The 25024-nt window shown below is 32.8% G+C and overlaps 1 protein-coding gene across 3 annotated transcripts; it reads right to left on the bottom strand.

Moving 5' to 3' along the window:
- Window positions 1-323: 323 nt before the first annotated feature.
- On the bottom strand, window positions 324-24353 carry LOC123700967 (adhesive plaque matrix protein-like). 3 transcript variants are annotated; one of them, XM_045648362.1, is made up of 4 exons: window positions 24170-24353; window positions 10171-10204; window positions 1685-4884; window positions 324-1321 (listed from the first exon to the last, which is right to left on the bottom strand). In XM_045648362.1, exons 2-4 carry the CDS (start codon window positions 10201-10203, stop codon window positions 1213-1215), a joined length of 3342 nt encoding a protein of 1113 aa, XP_045504318.1. In that variant the 5' UTR covers window position 10204; window positions 24170-24353; the 3' UTR covers window positions 324-1212. The 3 variants fall into 3 exon arrangements, with proteins under 3 accessions (XP_045504318.1, XP_045504316.1, XP_045504317.1); XM_045648360.1 differs by lacking the exons at window positions 10171-10204; window positions 24170-24353 and adding an exon at window positions 5164-5955; XM_045648361.1 differs by lacking the exons at window positions 10171-10204; window positions 24170-24353 and adding an exon at window positions 5045-5119.
- Between the last annotated feature and the right edge of the window lie 671 nt (window positions 24354-25024).

The following is a 25024-nucleotide window of genomic DNA, read 5'->3' as shown; positions in this document are numbered from 1 at the left end:
CTTTTGCTTTAAGAACTGCAAATTTATCCGTTGTGTGATAGTTTTGTTTCGTACTTTGTGGAGTATTCTATTTATTATTTCATGTATTATTTAAATGATAAATCGTTTGTATATGAGATCTGGTGAGAAAGTTTATGTACTCTTGGACACTTTGGATTTGTAAAATGTATTTATTTTGATAATAGACAAATAATTAAAAATACCTATATAATAATATGGTGATTTCTACTTTATAATTTAATATTTATCTATATTAAAATCACAATTGTTTTATACTGATTCACTTAAGTCAAATCAAATAATGTGTGAAATAAAACTCCAAGTCAAAATTCTTATTTAATTAATAAAAAATCAACAACTTTCACAAATAAAGGGTAACAATGGATTGTTACATGATTTATGCATTTATTAAAACATCTCATACATTTTGTTAAATTAAAATCATTACCAACATATAAAATTAACTGAGGCAAAAAATACATTAAAATAAGTTAAACAATGGACTTTTTAGTGTTTCATTCAATCTATGACTTAAAAGACATTTGTTACGTTACATTTTCTTTGTTACGTTTATTAAATTGTAATTTTCAACATAAAACATACTTTAATATAGTAAAGTACGAAATGTTTCATATTAACCGTTATGGAAAATAATGAAAGTTTTTATGAAATAGTATCAGAAATAAATATGACTAGGTTAGCTGATAAATAATAAATTATCACATTATTACAAAGACTACTGATTTTTGGTAACTAGGTCGTTATATTACTTAATATGAACTAGATGAATTATTCATTTACATATTACTTCAATTAAGCACACACAGACGTTAGACACAATAAAATGTCTATGTGTATATGCCTAATATTTGAGATGGATATTTTTATGTAAATTATTATTTATTATAATTTTATAAAAACATACGATTTGTAATGACCATCTTCATCGTTATGAATTCGAATCGTAAAAACGTAAGCTGTTTATTTTCATGAATACATTTAGTTAATGTACTTAATCCTATAATGTACTGAAACCATATTAAGTACATTTCCAAAATCTGATATATATAGACACATATGAAGAGAAAATGTGTGAGTTAATAATAAATTAAAAACGAGTTTATACAAACAGTTCCGATAGATTATAACAAACTTAACAATATCAGTTTAGTGTTTTAATCGGTATTTCGAATTAAACCTAATTATATATGACTAATCCTCTGTGCCAGTAATCCATTGAAGATATTTAAAGGATCTTGATTGGACGGGCGTGGCTCTTGACTCTCTTTGCCTTGGTTGTTGGTAAGTAACTGGCGGCTCTCTGTAATCATTATAAATTAAATATATTAATACATTCGATAGTTTCATCGTATAAGCATTCACTGAACATTCAGAAAGGAAGATTGACGAATGTATATTTCATAGCAATAGGTACGTGCATAGGAACGCAGGTGAGAGGTTGTTAGGTTGACAATTTCGAATTTGAACCGGAAATTCTCTTCCAAGAATGAATAATACCCGTAAGATTGCGTCTAAAATTATCTTTTAGTTATTTAACTCTTGAAATTTTTTGCCTGTATTTAGACCGAGATAATAATGCAATTAATAAAATATATTTACTATACATTGATAAAAATACTATATATGCTTTAGTTTATAATTTATATTATAAAAATAATCTTACCCAGGTTCTGCTGAAGCTCTGGAGTGATATGCAGGCACGTTGGGATTGTGGTATGTTTTTCCTTGAACAATTGGGTCCAAAATATGACTAGCTGGTGGAGGATGCTCCCTCGTTAATGGAGATTGATAGTTATTAGGATTATATCTATCTACTGATACACCTCTCGTTCTGTCAGGTACTCTATCAATGTTGCTCTTAATGTAAGAACTTTGCGGCCGTCCACGTCCCAATGTATTGGTTTTTGGCCACTCTTGAGAGCCAATATACTCCGGTTCGTAACTTCTTTCACGGCATGACCTGGGTTTCAATGTTTGTGTCCATGTTGGAGTCGGTGTGAAATCTTTGGGAGCTGCGTATTTTGGATCTTCTTCCCACGGTGGTCGAACAGTAGTCTGTTCTGTTTGTACTGTCGTTTTAGATGATTGTTCTTTAAATTCTCTCAGTTCTCTACGCCACTGGGGCTCAACTTCTTCCACTGGCTCATTATTGTCATAGTAGTACTGGGGTGATGGATCAGGTTGAGGTTGGAATTTAGTTTCGTGAGGTATGTACGTTGTTTCTGGTACAGATATGTATCGTCTTTCGTACTCGCTGTAGTACGTCTTGCGCCCTTGTTGTTTAGGAGCATCCGTAGTGTTAACAGGCTTTACGAAAGATTGATTAGGTGCAGGTGGAACGTAAGCTGTTGGTGTGTGTTTGGAAAATTTAGATGCCGGTTTTGAGGCCGGTGATGGTGTCCATCCTTTATTAGGAGTAGTCGTCGTTTTAAGAGGGGTGGTTTGATAATAGTTTTGTGATGAATTATTTGCTACATAATTTGAATCTTGTTCCCACGGAGGAGGAACGTAAGACGACGAAAGCTGCGTCGACTTTTGTATAGTTTCTGAGGATTCTGTGTTTTGGTAAGAGTATTGATTTGCCTCTGAATTCGTTAAAGACTGAGAGTCGAAACTCTTCCCTGTCCACATGGGTTTAGGAGTGTATGATGGTTGAGAAGTTTGATAATTGTTTGAACTGAATTTATAAGTTGATTGTGAAGAGTTTTCTAAATAAGATGGTTGGTATTGTGGTTCTTGTTGATAGATACTTTGAACAGGAGGTTGTGACTGATAAATTGTTTGAGAATTTGATTGTGTTTCTGATTGGTAAATTGGCTGAGATGGTGGTTGATATGTTGGCTGTGAAGACGTTTGAAATTGAGGTTTAGGTTGATACAAAGGTTGAGGAGTACGTTGTGGAGCTGATTGATAAGCTGGTTGGGGGGAAGGTTGTACTCGCGGCTGAGGCTGATAAACCTGCTGTACTGGCGGCTGTGTCGGCGGTTTTGGTTGATAAACTTGCTGAGATTGTGTTTGTGATTTGTACTGTGATTGATTTTGCCACTGATTACCATATGAATCAGATGATGGTGCAGCAGCAGGATAAGACATATCATTTTCATTTCTTTGGTACCAAGGCTGGTTTTTGCTGGTCTTTATAGTGCTTGGTTTGACGTTGCTTACTGTTAAAACTTCTGACTGTGGTTCTTGTGACCATTGTCTTTCCTCAAACGATTGATTACTTTGATAGGTATTTTGATAAATGTCAGAGGGCATTTGCCTATCGACACTTATTCTATCCAATAACAAGCTATGCCGCCTTTCAGTTTGTGGTTCAGATGTAAATACAGGTTGATATGGTTTATATACAGGTTGGGGTGATATCAAGTTTCTGTCTAAGCTTGGTGGTACAAATGTTCTAATTGTTGGAATATTGTCAGGAATTTCTTCATAAGCGTGGTCTAAAGTTTTAGTAGTTCGATTGACAGTGACAATATTTTCTACAACATTGTATTCAGTCTGAGTGCTGTGAGTCCCTACAGGTTTGTCAGTCGTTTTTGTGATAATTTCTGTATGCGTTTTAGTTATCACTTCTTTTGCTGGTCCAATGGGCTTAATTTCAACTTCTTCAACCTTTTCTAATGGTACGGACGGTTCTCTTAAAGGGATATTTATTGAAGTTGGTAAAGATTGTGTATTTACTTTTTTCTCTTGATCTTGTGTTTCTTGTGATTCAGTTTTAATTTCATTGTCTGTTTCAGTTATTACTTTTATCGGTATGGTCTTTACTTCAGATTCCGAATCCTTCTTTTCTTCATTATCTTGTGGTAAGTTTTCCTCTTTTTTATCCTCTACGATATTCTTCGTTTCAGATGGTTCATCTTCTTTCGCTACTTCTTCTGTTATTTCTTTTTTCTCTGTTTCTTTCGGTACTTCAGTAACTTCAGGTGCCTCAGCATCTTCAGCTTCTTCGTATTCTTCTTCAACTTCTTCCTCCTCAACTTCTTCTGTTGGTTTTTCTTGGGGTGTTTCAACTTTTTCTACCTCCTCATATTTTTCACTAATCTCTTCTTCCTCTTCCACTTCTTCTACTTCCTCCTCTTCAATTTCTTCTTCTTTTTCACTTTCTATTTCTTCTGCTCCATTTTTAGCCACTTCTTGGCTTTCTGGGCTTTTAGAGTTTTCTTGAGTCTTATTTTTTTCTTCCACTTCTTCATCTTCTTTATTTTCTTCATCATTCTCTCTAACTTGAGCTGATTCACTAGACTCTTTAGATTGCTTCAAAACAATAACTTGTTCAACACTTACATCTTCATTGTCTTGTTCATCGTTTTCATTTTCTTCTTCAATTTCTTCTTCGGACTCTTGAGTTTCAGATTGTAATATAACAACTTTTGTTGTACTAGATTCATGTTTTTCTTCTTGCGTTATTAATTGTCCGTTTTGCTTAACAACATTTTCTTCGCTATCATTCTTAGCATCTTGCCCATTTATTTCTTTATTTTCACTTTGTTTTTGTTGAGCTACATTGGACTCAGCTTTTTCAGAGACTTGATTAACCTTTTGTTCGTTAGATTCTTCAACTTCAACTTCTTCTACTTCATACTCTCCTTCCTCGTCATAATCTTTTGGAAATGTTGTAGTTTCAGTTTCTGTGGTAATTTCAGTTTTTCCATCAATAGTAGTCTTTGTTGTCGTTGTTTTCACTTCTTGAATTGATCCATCTGGTAATGTCTTTTTTACAACTTCAACTTTAGTTTCAGTTTTTGCTTCTGATTTTATGGTTGGTAATTTTACCGTGACAGCCGCTTCTGTGTCACCATTTTGTTTTTCTGAAGTATCTTCAGATTTTGAAACTTTCTTCACAACTGAGACTTCTTCCTGAAAATAATAATAAATAATATTAATAAAATAAATAAAAAAGAATTAAACACAAAAATCGTGCAATATTAAAACACTGCAAGTATTATTAAAGATTTTCAAAATACAGTTATAAAAATAGATTAATAGAATAAAGTTAAGTCATGAAGATTGAACTCACGATTAAGATTAGTACATATTCTATTGTTCTTTTATATTGTAGAGTAAATACGTATAGCATACAATATACACAGTCATAAAGATATAAACATAGTAAGCATATAGTAATTTTAAATCAACCTTTTTGTTTTCAGTTTGATCATTTTCTTCCATATAAGTAGGCAATGTTGATGAAATGTTACTATTATAGTCTGTTTGTATATTAGTTGCAACTTGTGGTGGCGCATTGAAATAGACTGGCCTTATATTTTCATAGATTTTTGGTTTATCGAATTCGAAGCTTGGTTGTGTTACATCCACTTGCATTTTATCAGTTTCGCCACTTCTTAATAAATTAGGCACTGTCTGTGCAACGCTTCCGTAATTTATAGGCGCATTATTATAACTGTTTACGTTATATTCATCGTGTCTTGATGGTAATGTTTTATTGTTTCCTATAACCTTGTTCAACACGCTATGATCCGTTGATTCGTTGTATGCATGTTTTTCCGCATAAATCGATAGGTTTTCGTTTTGATCTGGATGACTCCTAGTTCTTAGCAAAGATTTAGGATTCGCTGGTAAATTAAACGTTGGGAAAACTTGAACTGGCAAACAATTATAATTGGGCATAGCCATTGGAGTGGCGCTAGGTGGTGGGGATTGAACAGTATGTACCGGTGTTACTGGTACCCCTTCATTCATTGCATTTCTCATGAGTCGTTTTGCCATGCGTTCAGACTTAATCTCCGATAGATCCAACCCTCCCGGGGTATACGTAAAGGGTTTACGGTCTCTATTCATGGCGCTTGCTAGTGCGGACGGAGGATTCATTTTGCTGAAATATTTTATTCAAATAGTATCAAATTCTTTATATTTATGAAACGATTTACATGCCTCGAACAGATTTTTTGGCAATTTGTCAAAAACTAAAAAAATAAGTTTGATAAATACTCACGAGAAAATTTTAATGACGTCCGTGTTAAATTATTTACTTTTACTTCCTGTGCGGAACTATTTATTTCGAGGTCAAAATTAGCGCACACTAAAAGGATTTCACATCACTCTCTCGATAGGTAGCACTTATTTTTGTATTGGAACATGCAGATTAACTAGCAGCGGTTAATTATAGCGCAGGGATAGTAAATGAGCCGGCAAATTCGAATCCCGTTGGATCTAAGCGCGCGGTCGGCGCGTGCGCCGGCTGCCGCCTACTGAAGTCTGCTTCGTTACCGCCATTTATTTTCGTCGCGACCCCAATATTATCGGGTGCCTTGTCTACAATTTGTCTTGAGCGAATCGTCACAACAATAACGCCATTGCTTCCGTCAATCCAATTCTTTGATACGATCCCATCACGCCCATCAAGAGACAGATCAAAGTGACACTCGACTGCGCTTTTTATATTCAGAAAACTCTTTCCACATTTCATATTTCTTACGTAAACTCTTGGCGTCTGCACAAACTTTTGAAAAAAGCAACGATGTTTTATATTTTTAAATGCTCTGAATAGAAGTTTGAATGTTTTAAGTGCATTTGCGTTTAAGCACGAAACTTCTATCTTAAGACAACGATGTTAATTTACTGCTATTCCACATTCTTTGTTTAAAAGCTGCTTAAGAATGAGATTTACAGCTGACGGCGACTGTTTGTCCGAGCAATATTATTCGTTAGTGTTGGCTTCACACCAAAGAACTAAAAATTTTAAGCCCGAATCAATGTACGCGGGTTATTTTTAACGTTGTTAGTTTAATTTATCAAAGATTATGAACACGATCGCGAGGTTTGATGTCATTCCAGTTTCCACACAATTAGAATTTGTTATGTGATATCTGTGAATGTTTTGAAATATTACGAGTATCTTTAAGCTCTATTTACTATACTCTAATATTCTGTATTATACTATTATTGTTAAAACACGTGACACTGACATTGAGAGAGCCATCTTTCAGTTAACGAACTTTCACAAGCTTACAAATAAATTTTGGCACGTACTTACGAACAACTGCTAAACTACGTTGAAAACCATTTCGTATATACGCGAGTTGTTTTGAATATATTTAAAATATTATACAATTTCACGGTGTTTCTGGAGCGCGAAATATTTTAATTTTAAACGCTATTTTCTATGATAATTATGAAAACTTGCCAGCGCAGCTTCAAAAGTGATATTAATTAACGCTCTATAATCTGATACAAACCGCATTTAGTTTCTTTTTAAAACAAAAGTATAAATATATATATATAACTAGCGGTCCGCCCCGGCTTCGCCCGTGTTACATATTTACGTTTTCTCTCCATAAGAACCATACTCGTACTGCAAGGAATATAATTAAAAAAAATCGAAATCGGTCCACCCATTCACGCGTGATGCCGTGACCAAGAATAACGGGTTTCATTTTTATTTAAATAGACAAGGACATAATCTATCGCAATAAAAATTTTAATCAAAACTCGCGAATATGCTAATTATTTATAGTATTAGGTACGTTATAATATGACTTCATCTTGAATTGTCATACAACCCGACGGTTCAAATCCCTTTTTCCATTATTTATTTCCTCCTTTATTGTATAACTCCAATATCTTGAATATACTGCAGTTCGAATTTTATCTTTATATAATTTTTAAACTTACATCGGGATAGATTTCTCTGAGAATTCTCAGTTTTGCTTATTTGTGCTACGGCATATTTCCGTTTGTTTATGCCAGGTTCCTCATATAAGCGCCTTTGCAAAATCTCTTTCTTATTTTCATATATTTAACCTTTTTTCTTGTTTTATATTTTATGGGTAAGTATGAAAACACATTTTTTTCTGAGTATTAAATAAGTTATAAGTACCAACCTATTAGATTTATGTGTTTTAAAATTTAACAGTGAAATCTATACATATATTAAATCTGTAGAAGGGTCAATTCTGTACATTGAAAATATTGAGAAAATATTGATAAATAAATAGCAGGGGGTGTTACTGGATCGATACCAAACCCAAATATGTGATAAAAAAATTTTTTGTCTGTCTGTCTGTCTGTCTGTCTGTCTGTATGTGAAGACATCACGTGAAAACTAATGGTTCGATTTCGATGAAACTTGGTATAATTATACCTTATTGTCCTGGGCGTAAAATAGGATACTTTTTATACTGGAAAAATACGTAGAAAAAAATTAATCTTAATTTTTCAGTTTTATCCATAGACGTTGTTCTGTAGAACCGCGAACACACGTTGCGTATTATTATAGGCCTAGCCGTATTTGTATTAATAGATATTTATAAGATCTCATTGTCAGAGTTACTCAAAATGGAGAAATAAACCATCCACACGAATACCGACATCCGCGCGGACGGAGTCGCGGGCGGAAGCTAGTGTTAAATAACCTCTTTATCTCCCAATATTATATTATTCAACAAGTTCAGTCAGAGACAATTCAAAAAATTAAAGGATACATTTTAATTTATTGTAGTTATATTGTGTTAAAATTGTACTGTTCTTCATACAATAAAATATTAACAACAACCTTGATTCATCTACATTCTACTTCATTATAATAATTATTAGTCATAACACCATAACTTTCCGACTAATAGGTATCTTCATATTAACACAATCATTAACGTCGTTTAAATTAAGATACAAGTCGAAACTAGTTTCACAACCAGAAACTGTCAATTCAACCGGAAATCAGTTGGCACGTTGAGAGGTGACGGATGTTGCAACATATTGACAGATGTAAGTACTATCGTTATGCAGTTCTGTGAAACCGTTATTTATCACTGTGACTGGTACTAATAATGAAATCACTGTGAAGTAACTGTGATTTGAGCATCGTTATTTGTAATGCCGTAAATGTTAGTAAATCAAAGAATGGTATTTGCACTTCTGCTACTAAAGTCTAAACGATGATAGTTTAAAACTGCGTATTTGACAAACAAGTGTTTCTTTTCTAGGAGATTACAACGATCACAAAAGATATATGTTATTATTATTATTAATCGATAGTACCATAAACAACAATGGCCCAGGGCAACAAATTATGGGGGGCGCCAAGATCTGAAGTTGGTTAACCTAACACTTGATATTGCTTCCCTCAAGTGGGCGCCACAATATTTTCGCCCGGGGTGCCAGTGGCCCTTACGCCTGCACTGCACTTCATTGACTATATGTGTCATAAAATATGGTACAACTACTTACCTTTTTTTAAGTCTATGGAATGGTAATTTTTTTAACTAAATATGAATTACACAGATCAATGTTTTCGTACTTCCTGTACGAAAACATTGATCTGTGATTTTTACAGTGACTGCACTAACACATCTCTAGCATAATGTATTAAACTTTCAAACACTTCTGCGATGTGTCTAAAACATTTTAGAAACAACCTTGTTTTATAAGCAAGAATTTTAGTCAAACATGCATCAGAGTTAGAAAATGATATTTTATTTAATAAAAGCGTTCTATTATTCATATTAATTTACCCTATGGCTTTTGGTTTGTGCTAATTATATTTTGAGGTAGGTATATTTTTTACTTATAGAAGAATTGTTTTAATTTATTATGACTATTTAATTTAGATGAATTATCTTTTGATGATAATCTTTTAACCTAGAATATTACATAAATCTGTGCTCAAACATTTCCAGCTATATAAATCACTATTATATAATAATTTGCTGCATTTCCAATACAAACCGAAATGGATATTTGGTTTAAGATAGGACTGGAGACAACAAAACTTAGAAACCAGCTAACTTCGGTTAGGGTGCTCGGAGATGGTTGCTAGATTCAATATTGTAAATTTAAACAGATTCTAAATATGATTTTGATGAAGGTATAAGCTGGAGAAAATTACATGAATATTATTTACAAGAATAAAACTAAGCTTTGAGTAATACTCTATACTCTACAATCGTACTGGATTATGGCAAATTTCATCTTAATTCTTTCGGTTATTTAGTTACACGTTTTAGTAATAAATAAAATTATTATTTTCAAACTTCACACAGTTTTTATAATGTTAGAAAAGCGACGCACGTGTTGCTTAGAATAAGGTATTAAATAATGAAAGTAATGTATTATCTTGTGTTAGTTAATTATGTATTATTATGCTTAATTTATTTATTAATTTATTTTTATATTTTTATTACTCACTTTTGTTTGGACGGTTTCTGATTTTGTAGACATTCTGAAAGAAACAAAAAATATATATATTAATATGGTAAGTATTCTATCACTACCATAGTATAAAAAAGTCGTTTTCTCTGTCCCCATGTCCCTTTGTATGCTTAAATCTTTAAAACTACGCAACGGATATTGATGCGGTTTTTTTTAATAGATAGAGTGATTCAAGAGAAAAGTTTTAGTATATAATTTATTAGTTTTTAGACAAAGCGGGCGAAGCCGCGGTCGGTAAGCTAGTATTATCTGCTATAAAGTGAAGATGTAATGTGAATAAAATTTATATTTGTACACCTATTCTGATCAATAGTTATCGTCAGCAATAACTGAAATTCTACTACCACGGCACATAGATTTACCACAACATCTATTACGAATAGTGTGATTTGAAAGTTTACCTGCGTAACAAAGATGACATTGAATATGAAAGATAACACATGAAGCATAATAATGTAGCAACACATGGAGGAAAAAGATATGAACGAATGAATCTTTTATCTAGGACAATGGTAAGCTCATAAGGCAATCGACACGAAGCAGTAATATGTGCATCGAACAAAACATCGCTCAACATCTTAAAATTAAAACTAAACGTTTCCAAAATCTTCGAACTTGTATTTATAAAACTGCTTTTAACAAATGCAACATTTCGCTAGCAACGTCAGAATGTAATAAGATATCGGTCGTACAATTTGTGCCGTTCCAACAAGCAGAACCGAGGGGTTCGACAGCCGACACTCAATTATTTACAGCATTCCCATTGCATACTGCAACCGTATTTTTCAATGTCCAATAACCAATTTTTAACCTCGAAAACAAATCACACGTGTCGAGTCAAGTCAAGTGAGCATTAGGCAGCTTTCCAAATAAATCCAACCATTAACCCGTTTTAGCTATATCATTTAACTCTCGCATAGAACGAATAGAAAGATTCATGATCATGTCATAATAAACTATTTTTGCGACTTAAAAATAGTCGGCTAAATCATGTGCGCTGTTCTAGTGCAGGATTTTGTAACGAGCGAACGGTTTTTATTCAGTGATTCGTTATGAGTGGTAAATTATCGTACTAAAACGTCAGAAACATTTATGCATGTATTCAGAAACATGGAACTAAATCAAAATCTACAATTCTACAAAAATAGGATAATTTTATTTATAATTTGTTTTCTCTAGAGGCACTTGAATATATACTTAGATATACAGGGTTACAGGTAAAGTCGATGTAGATCCGTTAAGGGCATGTAGTACACATCATTTCTGAATGATTTCACTATGTAACCTCCCATCCTAAACTTAACCGTTTTCGAGATATTCGAGTTTTAATTTTTTTTATGAAAATGCCCAATTTTTCGGCTATTCAATTGAATATTTTGAATTTTTTTGACTCTTATGATTATTTTTTTGGTTTTTTACATGAAGAATGAGATGCTTAATTACCTCAATGACTAAAATTGCACGTAAGTTAACTAAATAGGTCATAGTAGACGATCGAAACTTAAGAAAATAAGTACAAATTATAAAAATATATTTTTCTTTTCTGGATATCTCCAAAAATTATTATGGCACTTGCTCTGCAGATATGCTTAAAAACATCTACATTTTATCAGCTATCCAACGAGGTATAACACTCTAGGGTATTTATTAACCTCAAAGGTGAAACTTAGTTTCTAAGGCTACATGGCAGTCAGAATAAATAGCCCTTATTTAATCTTATTAATTTGACTTAAGTTCAGCATCATCATTTCAGCCTACTGGCTTCCACTATTGAACATAGGCCTCCCTCGGCTAGGTACAACCTTCATGCATCCATCGATATCCCGCTATCCTGACCTAGGAGATCATTCAGTTTTATAGCATTTTTTTTGTTCACATCGTCGATCGTACAATTAATGACCGTACGCCAACTATTACTTGAGCGTAAGTGACTAGTTACTGGCTTTTGTTTGGAAAATAACGTAATCGGTGCGTTGTTAACGCTAGTTGGCATACAAAGTCACTCACGCTCAACTCATAGTTGGCGTACAAATCGTCGGTGATTGTAGTAAGCTAAATGAAACAATAAATCAGTTCAAAATAACATTTATTCACCTAATGTTTTTGAATAAAATTTTATAGCTCATGTTCTACGTGTCCACCTTTATTTCGCACACATTTTCTCATTCCTTCACGTAGTCCACTTTTCACTACACCATGTGGTTAATGTTCTTCTTATGTCGTTAGCAGCATTTCAACAGCACACAAGCAGCAACCTTTCTTTGAGAACTTCCACTAACGATATGGGGTTGGGCTCACTGTAAACGAGGCTCTTCATGTGCCCCCATACATAAAAATCAATGGGGGTCAGGTCGGGACATCTGGGTGGCCAGGGTAAAGGCCAACCTCGTCCAATCCATTTGTTAGGATAGTTACGTGTCCAACCATTCCCTAACGCTTCTTCTGAAATGAGCAGAGCAGCCATCATGTTGAAACCACATGTCCCGCAGTAATTGTAATGGGAGATCATTAGTAGGTCACCTAAGTCACACACATAAGTCGTGTGGGAATCCGAAAGCACAATAATTCGCATCTACCATGGACGAATCGCATGAGCAGACTAAAATGGATGGCAAGCAAACAAACGACCAAATACAAAACAATGGGCATGTTGTATCCCCAAACTTGTTTTTGCACATTATTTTTCTCACTCTCATCTGCATAAATCGTAAGTTTTCTCGCTCACACGCACCGGATTAACTTGAAGGACAATAGCCGAGGGACCCGTTAGACCTACTACCTGAACCTTTTCAACTGTGTTTTTTTCTATGAGTTTAAATACAACCATAGGTTGTTATACCTCGTTGGATAGCTGATAAAATGTAGATGTTTTTAAGCACATCTGCAGAGCAAATGCCATAATAATTTTTTGAGATATCCAGAAAAGAAAAATATATTTTTATAATTTGTACTTATTTTCTTAAGTTTCGATCGTCTACAATGACCTATTTAGTTAACTTACGTGCAATTTTAGTCATTGAGGTAATTAAGCATCTCATTCTTCATGTAAAAAACCAAAAAAATAATCATAAGAGTCAAAAAAATTCAAAATATTCAATTGAATAGCCGAAAAATTGGGCATTTTCATAAAAAAAATTAAAACTCGAATATCTCGAAAACGGTTAAGTTTAGGATGGGAGGTTATTTAGTGAAATCATTCAGAAATGATGTGTACTACATGCCCTTAACGGATCTACATCGACTTTTCCTGTAACCCTGTATAAATTAAACGGGTATTTTTTCTTTATTCTTATAGATGTATGTCAAACATTTTTAGCGCCATTATGTACAATCAATAATAGATAAAGAAAACATATCAATACGCTTTGATCAACGCTTTTCTATTCTATCTCAACATCCAAGGAAAATACAGTTTTCCTTTCAGAATGACAAGGGTATGTAATTGTTCACACTTCAGAGTCGCACTACTCCGCACGTTTTCCTCTCGCTTAGGACAAAGCTTAAAGATAGTGTTGATAAAATATGAGCGGATATGAAGCAAAGCTATAACCATACTAGCTATTTTGCGGTGAATAGCCAGCCCATATGTTGTACAAAATAATGTTTCGGCTTACATAAAAATCTCATAGTATGGAAATTCTGTTTCGGAGATACGCTTATGCAGAGATTTTGAACGGCGATAGACCGTAACGGGATACTACCACGTAATACTGTTTTGTGTACATTTTACTGGGTTCCCGAAATCTTATAGCGTACTTACTTATACCTACTCGTACGGCAAGATTGTTTATCATTAAATTAATGTAAAAGAATAATTTTCTATAGACTGTGACTCAGTGAGTCTTTTCAATTTTAAGTAGATATTAAGTTTTCCTTTTAAATTAAACCCAACATCATAATTTTCTCTGTATTTTTAGACTAACAGCTTGTTAATAATTCGATTTTCTCACATTTCAAAACAATGCCATATTGTAATTTCCAATGTTAAAGGTAATTAGATTCATGTGTTTTCACATTTAGATGACAGACGTCACGTTTTCGCATATTGGAACACGTGTCACGGCTATTCCCGTATCGTGACGAAAATAAACTTGGATACAGGAATCTTCTGTTTTCACATTTTCCGCGTTTTAATACTTAATGACTACCTATGTGACAATTTTGAATATTATTAGTATATATGTACAAGAAATTAGATTTAAATATTCATTGAAATACATAGATGTTAACTGCATAAACTTTTTCAATCTTTTCAACGTTGGTTTTTAATTTGTAGAGTGTGGCAAGCTATCATTGAATCAGTAATACATTTAGTTACATCAAACGTATTTAATTAATTAGAAGTGTTTTAAAAACTACAGTTTTAGCCATAAATCTGTAGAAGCTCCCTACAACCTTATTAAACTTCAAAATTTCAAATAGCAGCCGAAAATCTCGTTCCCGTATACGGCTAGATTACTATGTCACAGTTCATTCCCTGAATACCTAAGTAATTTTCAGACACGTCCACAATCCCGTGGATTTACTCGCTTGACACCGATCCAAGATACTGTACAAGTCGCTGCATTAAACGCAATCAATACACAAACTACATCACGCTATTTTGATATTTATTGCAGTTAATTACGGACCAATGTCGCCTCAACTATTTACGACGTGTGTACTGTTCGCTCTGTGTACGTTTGAAATGAACTTGGAAAATGCAAACAGGTTTTTTTAACAAGCCGTTTTTCGATTTAGATTCGGGAAGGATATATTGCAATAATTAAATTTTGCCATTCCTATTTAGTTGATAAGTATCAATGGGCACAGATAATATTATAACAACAACAAGATGACATAGCAACATCCAGTTTTATTTACGGTTTATATAATACCTAGCTTTCCACCCGCGGCATCACCCGCGCAGTCAAAGAAAAACTCGCATAGTTCCCGTTCCCATGGGATTTCCGGGATAAAACCTATCCTATGTCCTTTCTCGGGTATCAAAAAATCTCTTTACCAAATTTCATGCAAATTGGTTCAGTAGTTAAGGCGTGATTGAGTAACAGACAGACAGACAGAGTTACTTTCGCATTTATAATATTAATATTAGTATATTAGTATGGATAAATAATATCTTATAGCAAATCCCGATATCAAAGAACAATACTCTTGTTAAGCTCTCGCTGAATCATTATTTAAAAAATATTTCCAATCGATCCAGTATCGATACAAAATCATAAAAGATAATGTTAGGTTGGGTTAAATAAACCCAAGTAACTTCCATTATCACTAAATGCAGCGAAAACAGCGCTTTATCCCAAGCAATCACTATTACCTAGATCTGTATTAGAGGTCTGTCTGTGTCTTGCTAGAAATAAAAATACTAAAGTGCTTCAAGCAACTGCTACAAACATAATATGACATAGAAAATAAAAGAAGCTCCAAACGTTAGGAAATTCAAATATAGTCTAAGCAAAGCTTTTAAAAGTTAAAACACAAATTAGCCATTATGCTAAAGAGTATAGACTTCAATCTTCTCCTTTTTTACATTTGAAAATTGATACCTAAAAATATTATTTCATTACATCCTGGAAATGCATTGCTTTCAAATCATGGTAAATACAATCTCTAGCACCGAATGTAATTAAATTTTAACGACTTTACCGACCACCAACACGTTTAGATGCCTTGATGTATTCAAAATAATTAAACTGTTTCCTTTGCTTACAGAGATATAAACGCAATTACACTACCTCATTCTTAGGTATATGTGCTGAAATCTGATACCACCCGACATAGAGCGGGGCTTTTTGGCTTTGTTACCTCAGTACTTTTGACTGGATGAATCGATTTTGATAATTCTATTTAATTTGAAAGCTGATGCTTACTATAGTTTCCTATTAAAATTTGGCTTACAGTCAATTTGAGGACAGTTTTTTGTTAAAAAAGAGTTAAGTCTAAAACTCTATACTAATACATAGAGCTGAAGATGCTGTTTGTTTGCTTTGACACGCTCATCCCAGTAACTTGTGGCCCGATTTGAATTTTGTTCAGTGTTAAATGCCCATTTAGCAAGGAACGCGGCTATATTATATCATCAGTGCTGATTTACACAGGGTCAGTAACTGACTACAAATTCGAGGCAAATCAGTGCTGACCGGAAAAAAAACCCTGTGTAAACAGATTTGAAGTCAGTACAGAGGCTTGAAGTGTATGTAAACAGTTAAAGTATATTTAGTATTTATTAATTTTTTATTAATTTATTGATACAATAACAAGAAATTAACACATTTACAGTATTACCGAGATCCTTTAAGAACGATTAGCACTACAAATAAATATCCTTAGACGGTTTGTCACATATGTTACACCGCTTAACAGCGCTGTTTCCGCTGTATACAGCAAAATTACACTGCACTAAGAAATACGTTCGGCTATTAACTTTGATATAAAGCGCTATGCAGAAGTTATTTGCGACTGTAGTCAATTCTGGTTCTATTTAGAATGAAGACATGTTCAATGCTCAGTTAATAGTTTCATAGCATAGAATTGTTTGAATGAATTATTGCAAGTCTTGAAAATACGTGTCCCTGTCAACATAATAGTCACTACATAGAATAAAACAAAGTCGCTTTCTCTGTCCCTATGTATGCTTAAATCTTTAAAACTACGCTACAGATTTTGACGCGGCTTTTTTTAATAGATAGAGTGATTCAAGAGGAAGGTATTAGTATATAATTTATTAGGTTTTAGACAAAGCGGGCGAAGCCGCGGGCGGTAAGCTAGTAGGTTATAAACAATACCTATAGAATGCAATGTGAATTTGAAAAATGAACTTGAACAATGCGAAAAAAATGAGCTGAAATGTATCAAATGAATTTTGGGCATGTTCTGTATCTTTGATTCTTACACCTCTACCTTCATTTCTATTTTCATGTGTCAAAGCTGTTATAGAGGTTTAAAGATATTCATAACATGCCTGAGTCAAAAGAAACAAAATTAAAAACCACAGAATACAAAAGCACAAAAGAACGTTAATACGAAAAATATTGGCTCTGTAATAACTTAACGTCTACACAAGTCTAGAAGATCCAGCGACCAAGATAGTGATACTGGAATTTATTTCATCGTAACTTTTCTATTTTCTAAGGATTTTCCTTTATTTCTTTACTGTGACAATTTTATAAGTTTTTGTACGTTCCATGTGTATACTGTATAATCCTTATCGGATAATTTGAATAATTTTTGATTCCGTTTTTAATGTTTCGAATTTGGTTTTAGTTTGAGAACTGAACGGTGTCAACCAAAAATACAATAGAAGTTAATTTGCAGTGTTTTATAGTAATAAATTATTGTAATTAAGTCCATCTCAATAAGTTTCTGGTTCAAAGCGCTGAAATTGAATGTTTTAGTACCTATATATAGTAACTTAGTATTTTGTAACTCATAAGACGTTAATCATCAAGGGCGATCATAATATAAACAAAATACCTATTTGAATCAACGGTCGATAAGAAACGCTGTTAAAAAAAACCATTTTTAATACCCAATTAATAGTAAAGTAAAATAAACGAACTTTAATACAAAAAACGCTTACAACCGTACGAAGGCGGTCAAGAACCTAAACAATATAGGCTATTTTTACAAGAGTTTTTACGAAACTACTTAAACAAATGTATCGCCGATTCTGCACAATTATCGTAAAAATTCCCGACGCAATCTAAATCCCAGTGAAATTCAGGTCTGTACACACGTCGGAATTCGTCAACAACACCATAAAACAAACATTTGCACGTCTAAGTTCATTAACACTTGGCAAACGATTACCTGTATCACCTTCCGGACGTGACGTCACGCTGGCACCCGGCCAGCCATCTTAGATCCGTACTTCATTCAGAAAATGGAATCTCTTATATTAATATTGCAGTGATGCATTAGGGTAGCTTATATTCTGCAGTGCGGCGGGCGAATTGAATTCACTCAAATTCAGGTCAAAGGATTATCTTACAATGTATTATTATGTGGGAAATTATTAATGCTGCGCTCGAATTTTTATATTTCGTTTTCAGTGATGCTATTATTTTCTGTGGATTTAATTAATGTCTAGAGTCGTATCATTATTATTGCTTAATTGCATTTTAAGACATTTTCATATGTTTCACTGTTTTCTCTACATTTACATACAAACAAATTAAATCACACTTTAGTCATATTTTTGAAGAGCTTTTTTACAAACCAACGCTTACGAAACCCAAGATATCAGATCTCGTTTAAAATATTCACCCAAGAAAGTAGGTGCAATGAAAATATGATTTCTTTAGTAAAGCAGTTGAATATGGCTCTACAGGAACTACCCACGTCTTTATATTATTCTCCGTTGTAGCATATTATTATAAAATAAACTATATAATTAGCATAAGTAAGAAATAATATAATTTGAACTCATATACTCCAACTAATAATGCCCCTTGAATGTACGCACTAAATAGAAATTAATATTTTCCTTGTATTGGTATGATCTCATAATTTTAAGTAAAACATAATGTTTATTTTAATTAAATATTTGAGTATCTGAAATCAGATAAGATTAAGAATTAGAACACATTGTTTAGAATAAAAATTGACCCAAAAAAACTGTCTAGATTTTATAATATGTAAAGTATCTAAGTATTGTATGTATAATATGTGATAAAGATGACTATTTTGAAATATTTGATTGAAATGAACCCGTTTTATTATCTAAAACCAGAATGTTAATTGAAAACATTATAATCGGTTATCAAAATAAATGAAACAATATTTTTCTTTCATCAAACCTTCGATAAAAGTAAATAGTCGTGTCTGGTAAAACATATATTTGATAAAATTCAGAGAAAATTCCTTTGAGGTTAGAGTTAATCTAAATTGGCCTTCTATATAAATAATTTTATTTTATATAGATAATCTTTTTATTACAAGGTTGTCCAAAAATTCTTTCATCATCAAAATTCTTATAAATAGATGATTTTTAAATTACTATATCTACTATTATGTGTAATATTTTTCATGCTTTTATTTTGTAATCTAAGATAATAATAACTCTAAATAATCTAGCCTTTCTCGCGAATAATACACAAAAAATATTTACCTGTACAAAATTTTTCCATTTACTAATCCATAAAAATTCTCCCCAAAACATGCATATTCAATGAATATGTTATTTCATCACACATTTCAGATGACGTTGGGCATGACAGCACCAGATAAATATTTGAACAAGTTTGGACAGCGAAATATTTATGGCACTTCTAAAATAATACATTTATTGAATATCACAACATATACTGCAACATTTACAATAATCATTAGGTATATAAAAAGCCTTAAATAAATCCTATTAGTGAATGAAAAATGAATGATAATTTTATGTTTAAAAACGACTTCGTCGTGTTTACTGTTTATTCCAGAGCCTTTCACCCAAAAGTATTCATAAACTTTTGTTAAACGTGATCCTATTTTTATTGCAATTTTTGTCAATCCTAATTATCTCACCAAACTATTAATTTAAAAGTACTTACCCCAACGAATTCGTGCTGTATTTGTATAAAGTATCTCAAAAACTAACCGCACAAATTGACAATGCGTTATGAATCACTTTGTCTGTCTGAGATCAGATTTGCAGACACACCTGCATGACGCAACTATACGTCAACAATTTACGCTTATTATTATCTTTACATTGTAAACATACAGCATCACCTGTTTTTTATTTATCAACAATCTATAGTAATATTATAAAGCTGAAGAGTTTGTTTGAACGCGCTAATCTCGGGAACTACTGGTCCGATTTGAAAAATTATTTCAGTGTTAGATAGCTCTATACTCTATAGGCTATAGATCATCACGCTTCGACCAACAGGAGTGGAGCCACGGGGGTGAAACCGCGCGGAGCAGCTAGTAACAAATAATATTTCGACCATATTATTTCGATCAGCGATTTAAATGCATTCCTGTACGATAGTTATTTTGAATATATTAAATTGTAACTACACATTATATCACTTTATAGTCGGTACCTATCCAAGATATGAGATGTGTGATACCTTTACGTTCGCATAAAACTGAGATTTCCTGGCTCTGCTCCCAGATGAAGACAAACCAAAAATATGTTCGTCTAATAGTGCACATAAAGCAGAATAAATTGACCGTAAATAAAAGTCTTAATAGATAAATGCGTGTGTCCTGTAAACGTTAACTTGAATCTTATTACATTATTGGTAGGCTATACTAGGTTAGCAGAAAACAACAAGGATTTTCACCAAGGCTTTTTAATAAGACAAGAAAGACCAAAATATACCCTGGGAAATAGAAGTAATATGTAACACCATAGCAATTAGTCGCATATGTGTTGCCAACCTCAAGTGCGTGGAAACATCAGTATGTAATTGTATTATATGAATATTATGTATTATAACGTAATACTGGTCACAAGATTTCATCTCCCACTCATTTAAAGAAAATCAAGAGAAAAGGTTATAAAGACAGCCCAAAAAACATTAAACATTATATGATTATTATTTAACATTACAAGAATAAGTTTATAAAAGCAAAAAGGGCGGCCTTATCACTATGTAGTGATCTCTGCTAGGCAACCACGGCAGAAAGGCAAAGAAGCGCAATATGTTGTAAAACAAAATAAAAACATATTTTAGAGTGGGAATAATTAAAGAATACAATATAAATATAGATAAGAAATTATACATAGTTTCTTTGGTCGATTTTGTTTACGGAGATCAGCCTTCTGTGTTCCACCAGACCTATATATATTTTTAATAGGTTCTACCGTGAATCGAACCAAGGGCACTACATTTATGCGTAAACGACTGCACCAAAGAGTTTCATCGTAACTTATCTGTTTGTAAAACTGTTCTGTGTGTAAAACTTATATCACAACAACTAGCTTAATTTAATCGAACGTTAATGTTTTATCTCGTATTAGAGACATATAAATTGTAATTAATATAGACAAATGAATTCGCCCACATATTAAAATTACTGTGGAATATTCATGCCATTTGCATATTTGCACTCGTGCCAAACACAAGGCGTGTATATTATAGCAAAATTTTATATGTATCTTTCCACTTATAAATGTTGGGACACTAATATTCTTAGTGGTACTCTTAACGATTATAATGTTGTGTCATTCATTAATAAAATATAAGCGTGAATAATATTGATAAACATTAAATACTAGACTGATTTTTTACCTCCTATGAATTTGAGATTCTAAGCTTAATAATCTAGTTTAAGCTCAGAAATTAACCTTGAAGTATTTCATAAGACTTGAAAAGAAGATATTCATAATAACCTGACTTTTTTCATAAGATATAAAAATATATTCATAAAATATTAATAGTCTCCACACAACAACATTTAATTCAAGTAGATGGTAGTAAATCAAGCGCTAATGGTAATGAACTAGACATTAGGTACATAGCAATATTTTAAATATATTTTATATGCTTCATATTTGGTTAAATATATGAAAAGGTACTCGTATCATTGACAACTGAAGTGTGAATGAGTACAGTTAATGTAACGTTAATATTCATGTCATGTGTTTAACTGAAAAAGTAAAACGATTTAATCAAAATCTAAAAGCTGTTTTCATCTCTTTGAATTTAAAAAGTATGTTCTTATAAGTGTGTTTACATCGAGTGTTTTTAATAGAGTATGTTTTTTTTTTGTGGATATTTTTTTTTTCTAACGGAGAACGTTAGCAAAGATTTTGTTTAATTTGAAGCCTTGAGGGTTACATTTCAAATATCTAGATTATAACATGAAAATGAATTCACAAAAACATTAACATAAAACCTAGGCGGCGGTCTCGACAGACCTTGAACTAAAAGTTTTATGAAATTTTCATTTCCCTCGACATTTTTCATCGTGATTCAATGAATGCCTAATGTATATAATGTTGTCAAAAGAAGAAAGACATTACATGGACATTACATTTTCGAAATAATACTGTAATAGAAATAATCTTAGATAATAGAGGATAGTTAGAGGTTTTGTATGTATAATACTCGGGTACCATCATAATGAAGGTTCCCGGTCCTTTGGAAGGGTTACGTGGGAACACGGATCCAACGTGCAGAGGCCCTTTAGAGAACTTTAAGTGTTGTGGGACACCAGCCGCAGCCTGCCCATGCAGTCATGGGCACGCTGCGGCACTATATAGGTATATATATATAAATCTCGTGTCACAATGTTTGTCCTCAATGGACTCCTAAATCACTAAACCGATTATAATAAAATTCGCACACCATGTGCAGTTCGATCCAACTTGAGAGATAGGATAGTTTAAACACGTAGGTACCACGGGCGAAGCCGGGGCGGACCACTAGTAGGTATATATGTGTATATGTGCTATTACGTATTTTATGGAATAATTGAAAAGCTAGTCTTATAATTTGCAGATCTTCAAAATTTTCCAGTAAAGTACAAGAAAAACGCGTTGTTTAAGTCTATATTTGTGTAATAGTTTGTAATTATTGATATACAAAGTATTGCTAGTACTTGTAAAACCATGTAATGTTTGCATTTAAATTTGGCAACAAGTTTACGGAAAGCCGCCAAATAAGATCTATTTCTATAATATCGGTTATTTCATGAAAATATTAAGAGGAGAATGTAAACTTCCAGAGAACGGATAGAGAATATATTTTTAAATCACTGTCTCGAAATATTAGACCGAGGCCGTTTAAAATAAATCTCGAATTAAATCGTGTTGCATTTGTTGCGACAAGGCGGGAAAATTGCAAAACATCCACTCCTACGCTCATATAAAAATATATTTGAAATGTTAACGTTTTTTACATAAATACCGTAAAACGTTGTTTATTTAAATTAGGTTTTACAACGCTGAAATATATATTAGACGCGATAATCGATTGATAAGAAAAATATTGGCTAATTGTTGCAAATATGTGAACTGAACTAATAAATAGGAATTAGATAGTATCACAAATATTTTAAAACTTTACATGCGTTGTAAAATACAGATAGATTTCCATAGTTTCCATGGTAGAGCTCGTGCGTGTGATATTGCGCGCCGATTGTAATTTGTTTCCAGCCCTTCTCACCCATGTTTTTTTAGGAATTCAAGGTCTTATTAATGTATTATTGTATTTATTAATGTATTTATAAAATTCATTCAAATCTATTTAGTGTTCAAAAGTGAAAAAATAACAAAGAAACAGAAGAACTCTACGTAGCATGAAAATTGTAAGTAATATTTAATGGAAATTTATGTCTAAATGTGTATATATTTGATTAATAGATAATAAATAGTAATGCTAATGTTATTTTAACATTTAATTTGTATCAAGATTGCTCAAAAGACAGATTATTGGCAAAGCTTGCTGTACGATAAACGCAAAGACGTGTTCTCAAACCATGTGTTATACCCGTACTCCGTACGTATATTACACAGAAATTACATGAGGAAATTTATAATATTTCATCGTTATCGATCTATGATCAAGAATATTAATTCCTATCTACAATAATGTTTGTTAAAGCTATTTAAAAAGCAATCATACTTCATTAAATACGTAGTTTTGTTTACAATAATAAGTTGCTTAACAGGTAACTCACTGCATAACTTTTGTGTCTCCTGACACCATACTAACTTATTTCCAACTTGGCAAGAAACGAACTTCGCAAACTATTAACTTCAAGTTATTATACCTCGTGAGCTCGCAGCGAACTTAATATTTGCGTCGAATTTATAAAGAAACTCAATTAACTTGGAATGCTTTTATATCGGTGATTAGAATCTGTTACGCAATTATTGGCACTCAGCGTCACAATTTACGCACATTTTTGCCAAGCTTTACGCGGAAACGAGCGCGTGGACTGAAGCTTTGTTATCTCAGCGAGGTATTATTATAATAGTGATAATGACATTGAGGTGAAGCAGTTTAGGACAGGTGAGGCTACGAACCTGGCAGTCGGCAGTTACAACGCGCGCGGTCCGCACGCTTCCAGACCCCCAAACTATACTACCACCGGTTCTAGAACTCGCCGCCACCGCCGTCCGAAGTTATTTTTAACCGAATCGCTTATAATTTTATTGTTTGAGCGAAAATCTTGTAAAAGCGACTTGTGTGCGCGCCGGACGCACTTTGAATGCGACCGTCCCTGAGAATCCCTAAGATATATGAGATAACGCAATTATAATATATTTTTGGAATTTATATGACATTATTTTTGTGAGGTTGTAAATCGTTTGTTTGTAAATTAATTCATGGCTGAAGTACGTAAACACTTCATCACTGAACTCGCGTATTAAAAAGAATGTAAAAGTAAAGCTATTTTAAATAAATTAGGACGATTTTACACACATAAGCTATAAATCGAGCATCGGCTTCTTTCAAAAGCATTTGCACCGCTTTTGAGTAAACAATAATGTCCGACATTCAGGAAGCATATGCCTACAATATTGCTCGCAAAAGCAGCGTGTTTAAAAGATGTGTTTTCGAGTAAAATTTGTAGAACAATTCTTTCGGTTTTCTTATACAGCTTCTTCATAACAATTATTAGTGAATAGTTTTGCAAATGATAAAACTTGTGTTCAGATTAAATTAGTGAACTACTTAGCCAATGCTATGGATAACATGTTTGTAAGAAAATCGATCAATGAAACGAATATTATATTCTAGTAAATAAATTCCCAATACACACGAAGCCTCAAGATACTTTTCACGTTAATACAATATTTATATTATTTTTGAATGAAATTATTTAGTTTAAAATCTAAAATTAATATATAATTTTTCATTTAATCGATTCAGAAACT

The sequence above is a fragment of the Colias croceus genome, chromosome 20 (assembly GCF_905220415.1).
Source record: "Colias croceus chromosome 20, ilColCroc2.1".
Taxonomy (NCBI): Eukaryota; Metazoa; Arthropoda; class Insecta; order Lepidoptera; family Pieridae; genus Colias; species Colias croceus.
This window is presented reverse-complemented; position numbering and strand designations above follow the sequence as displayed.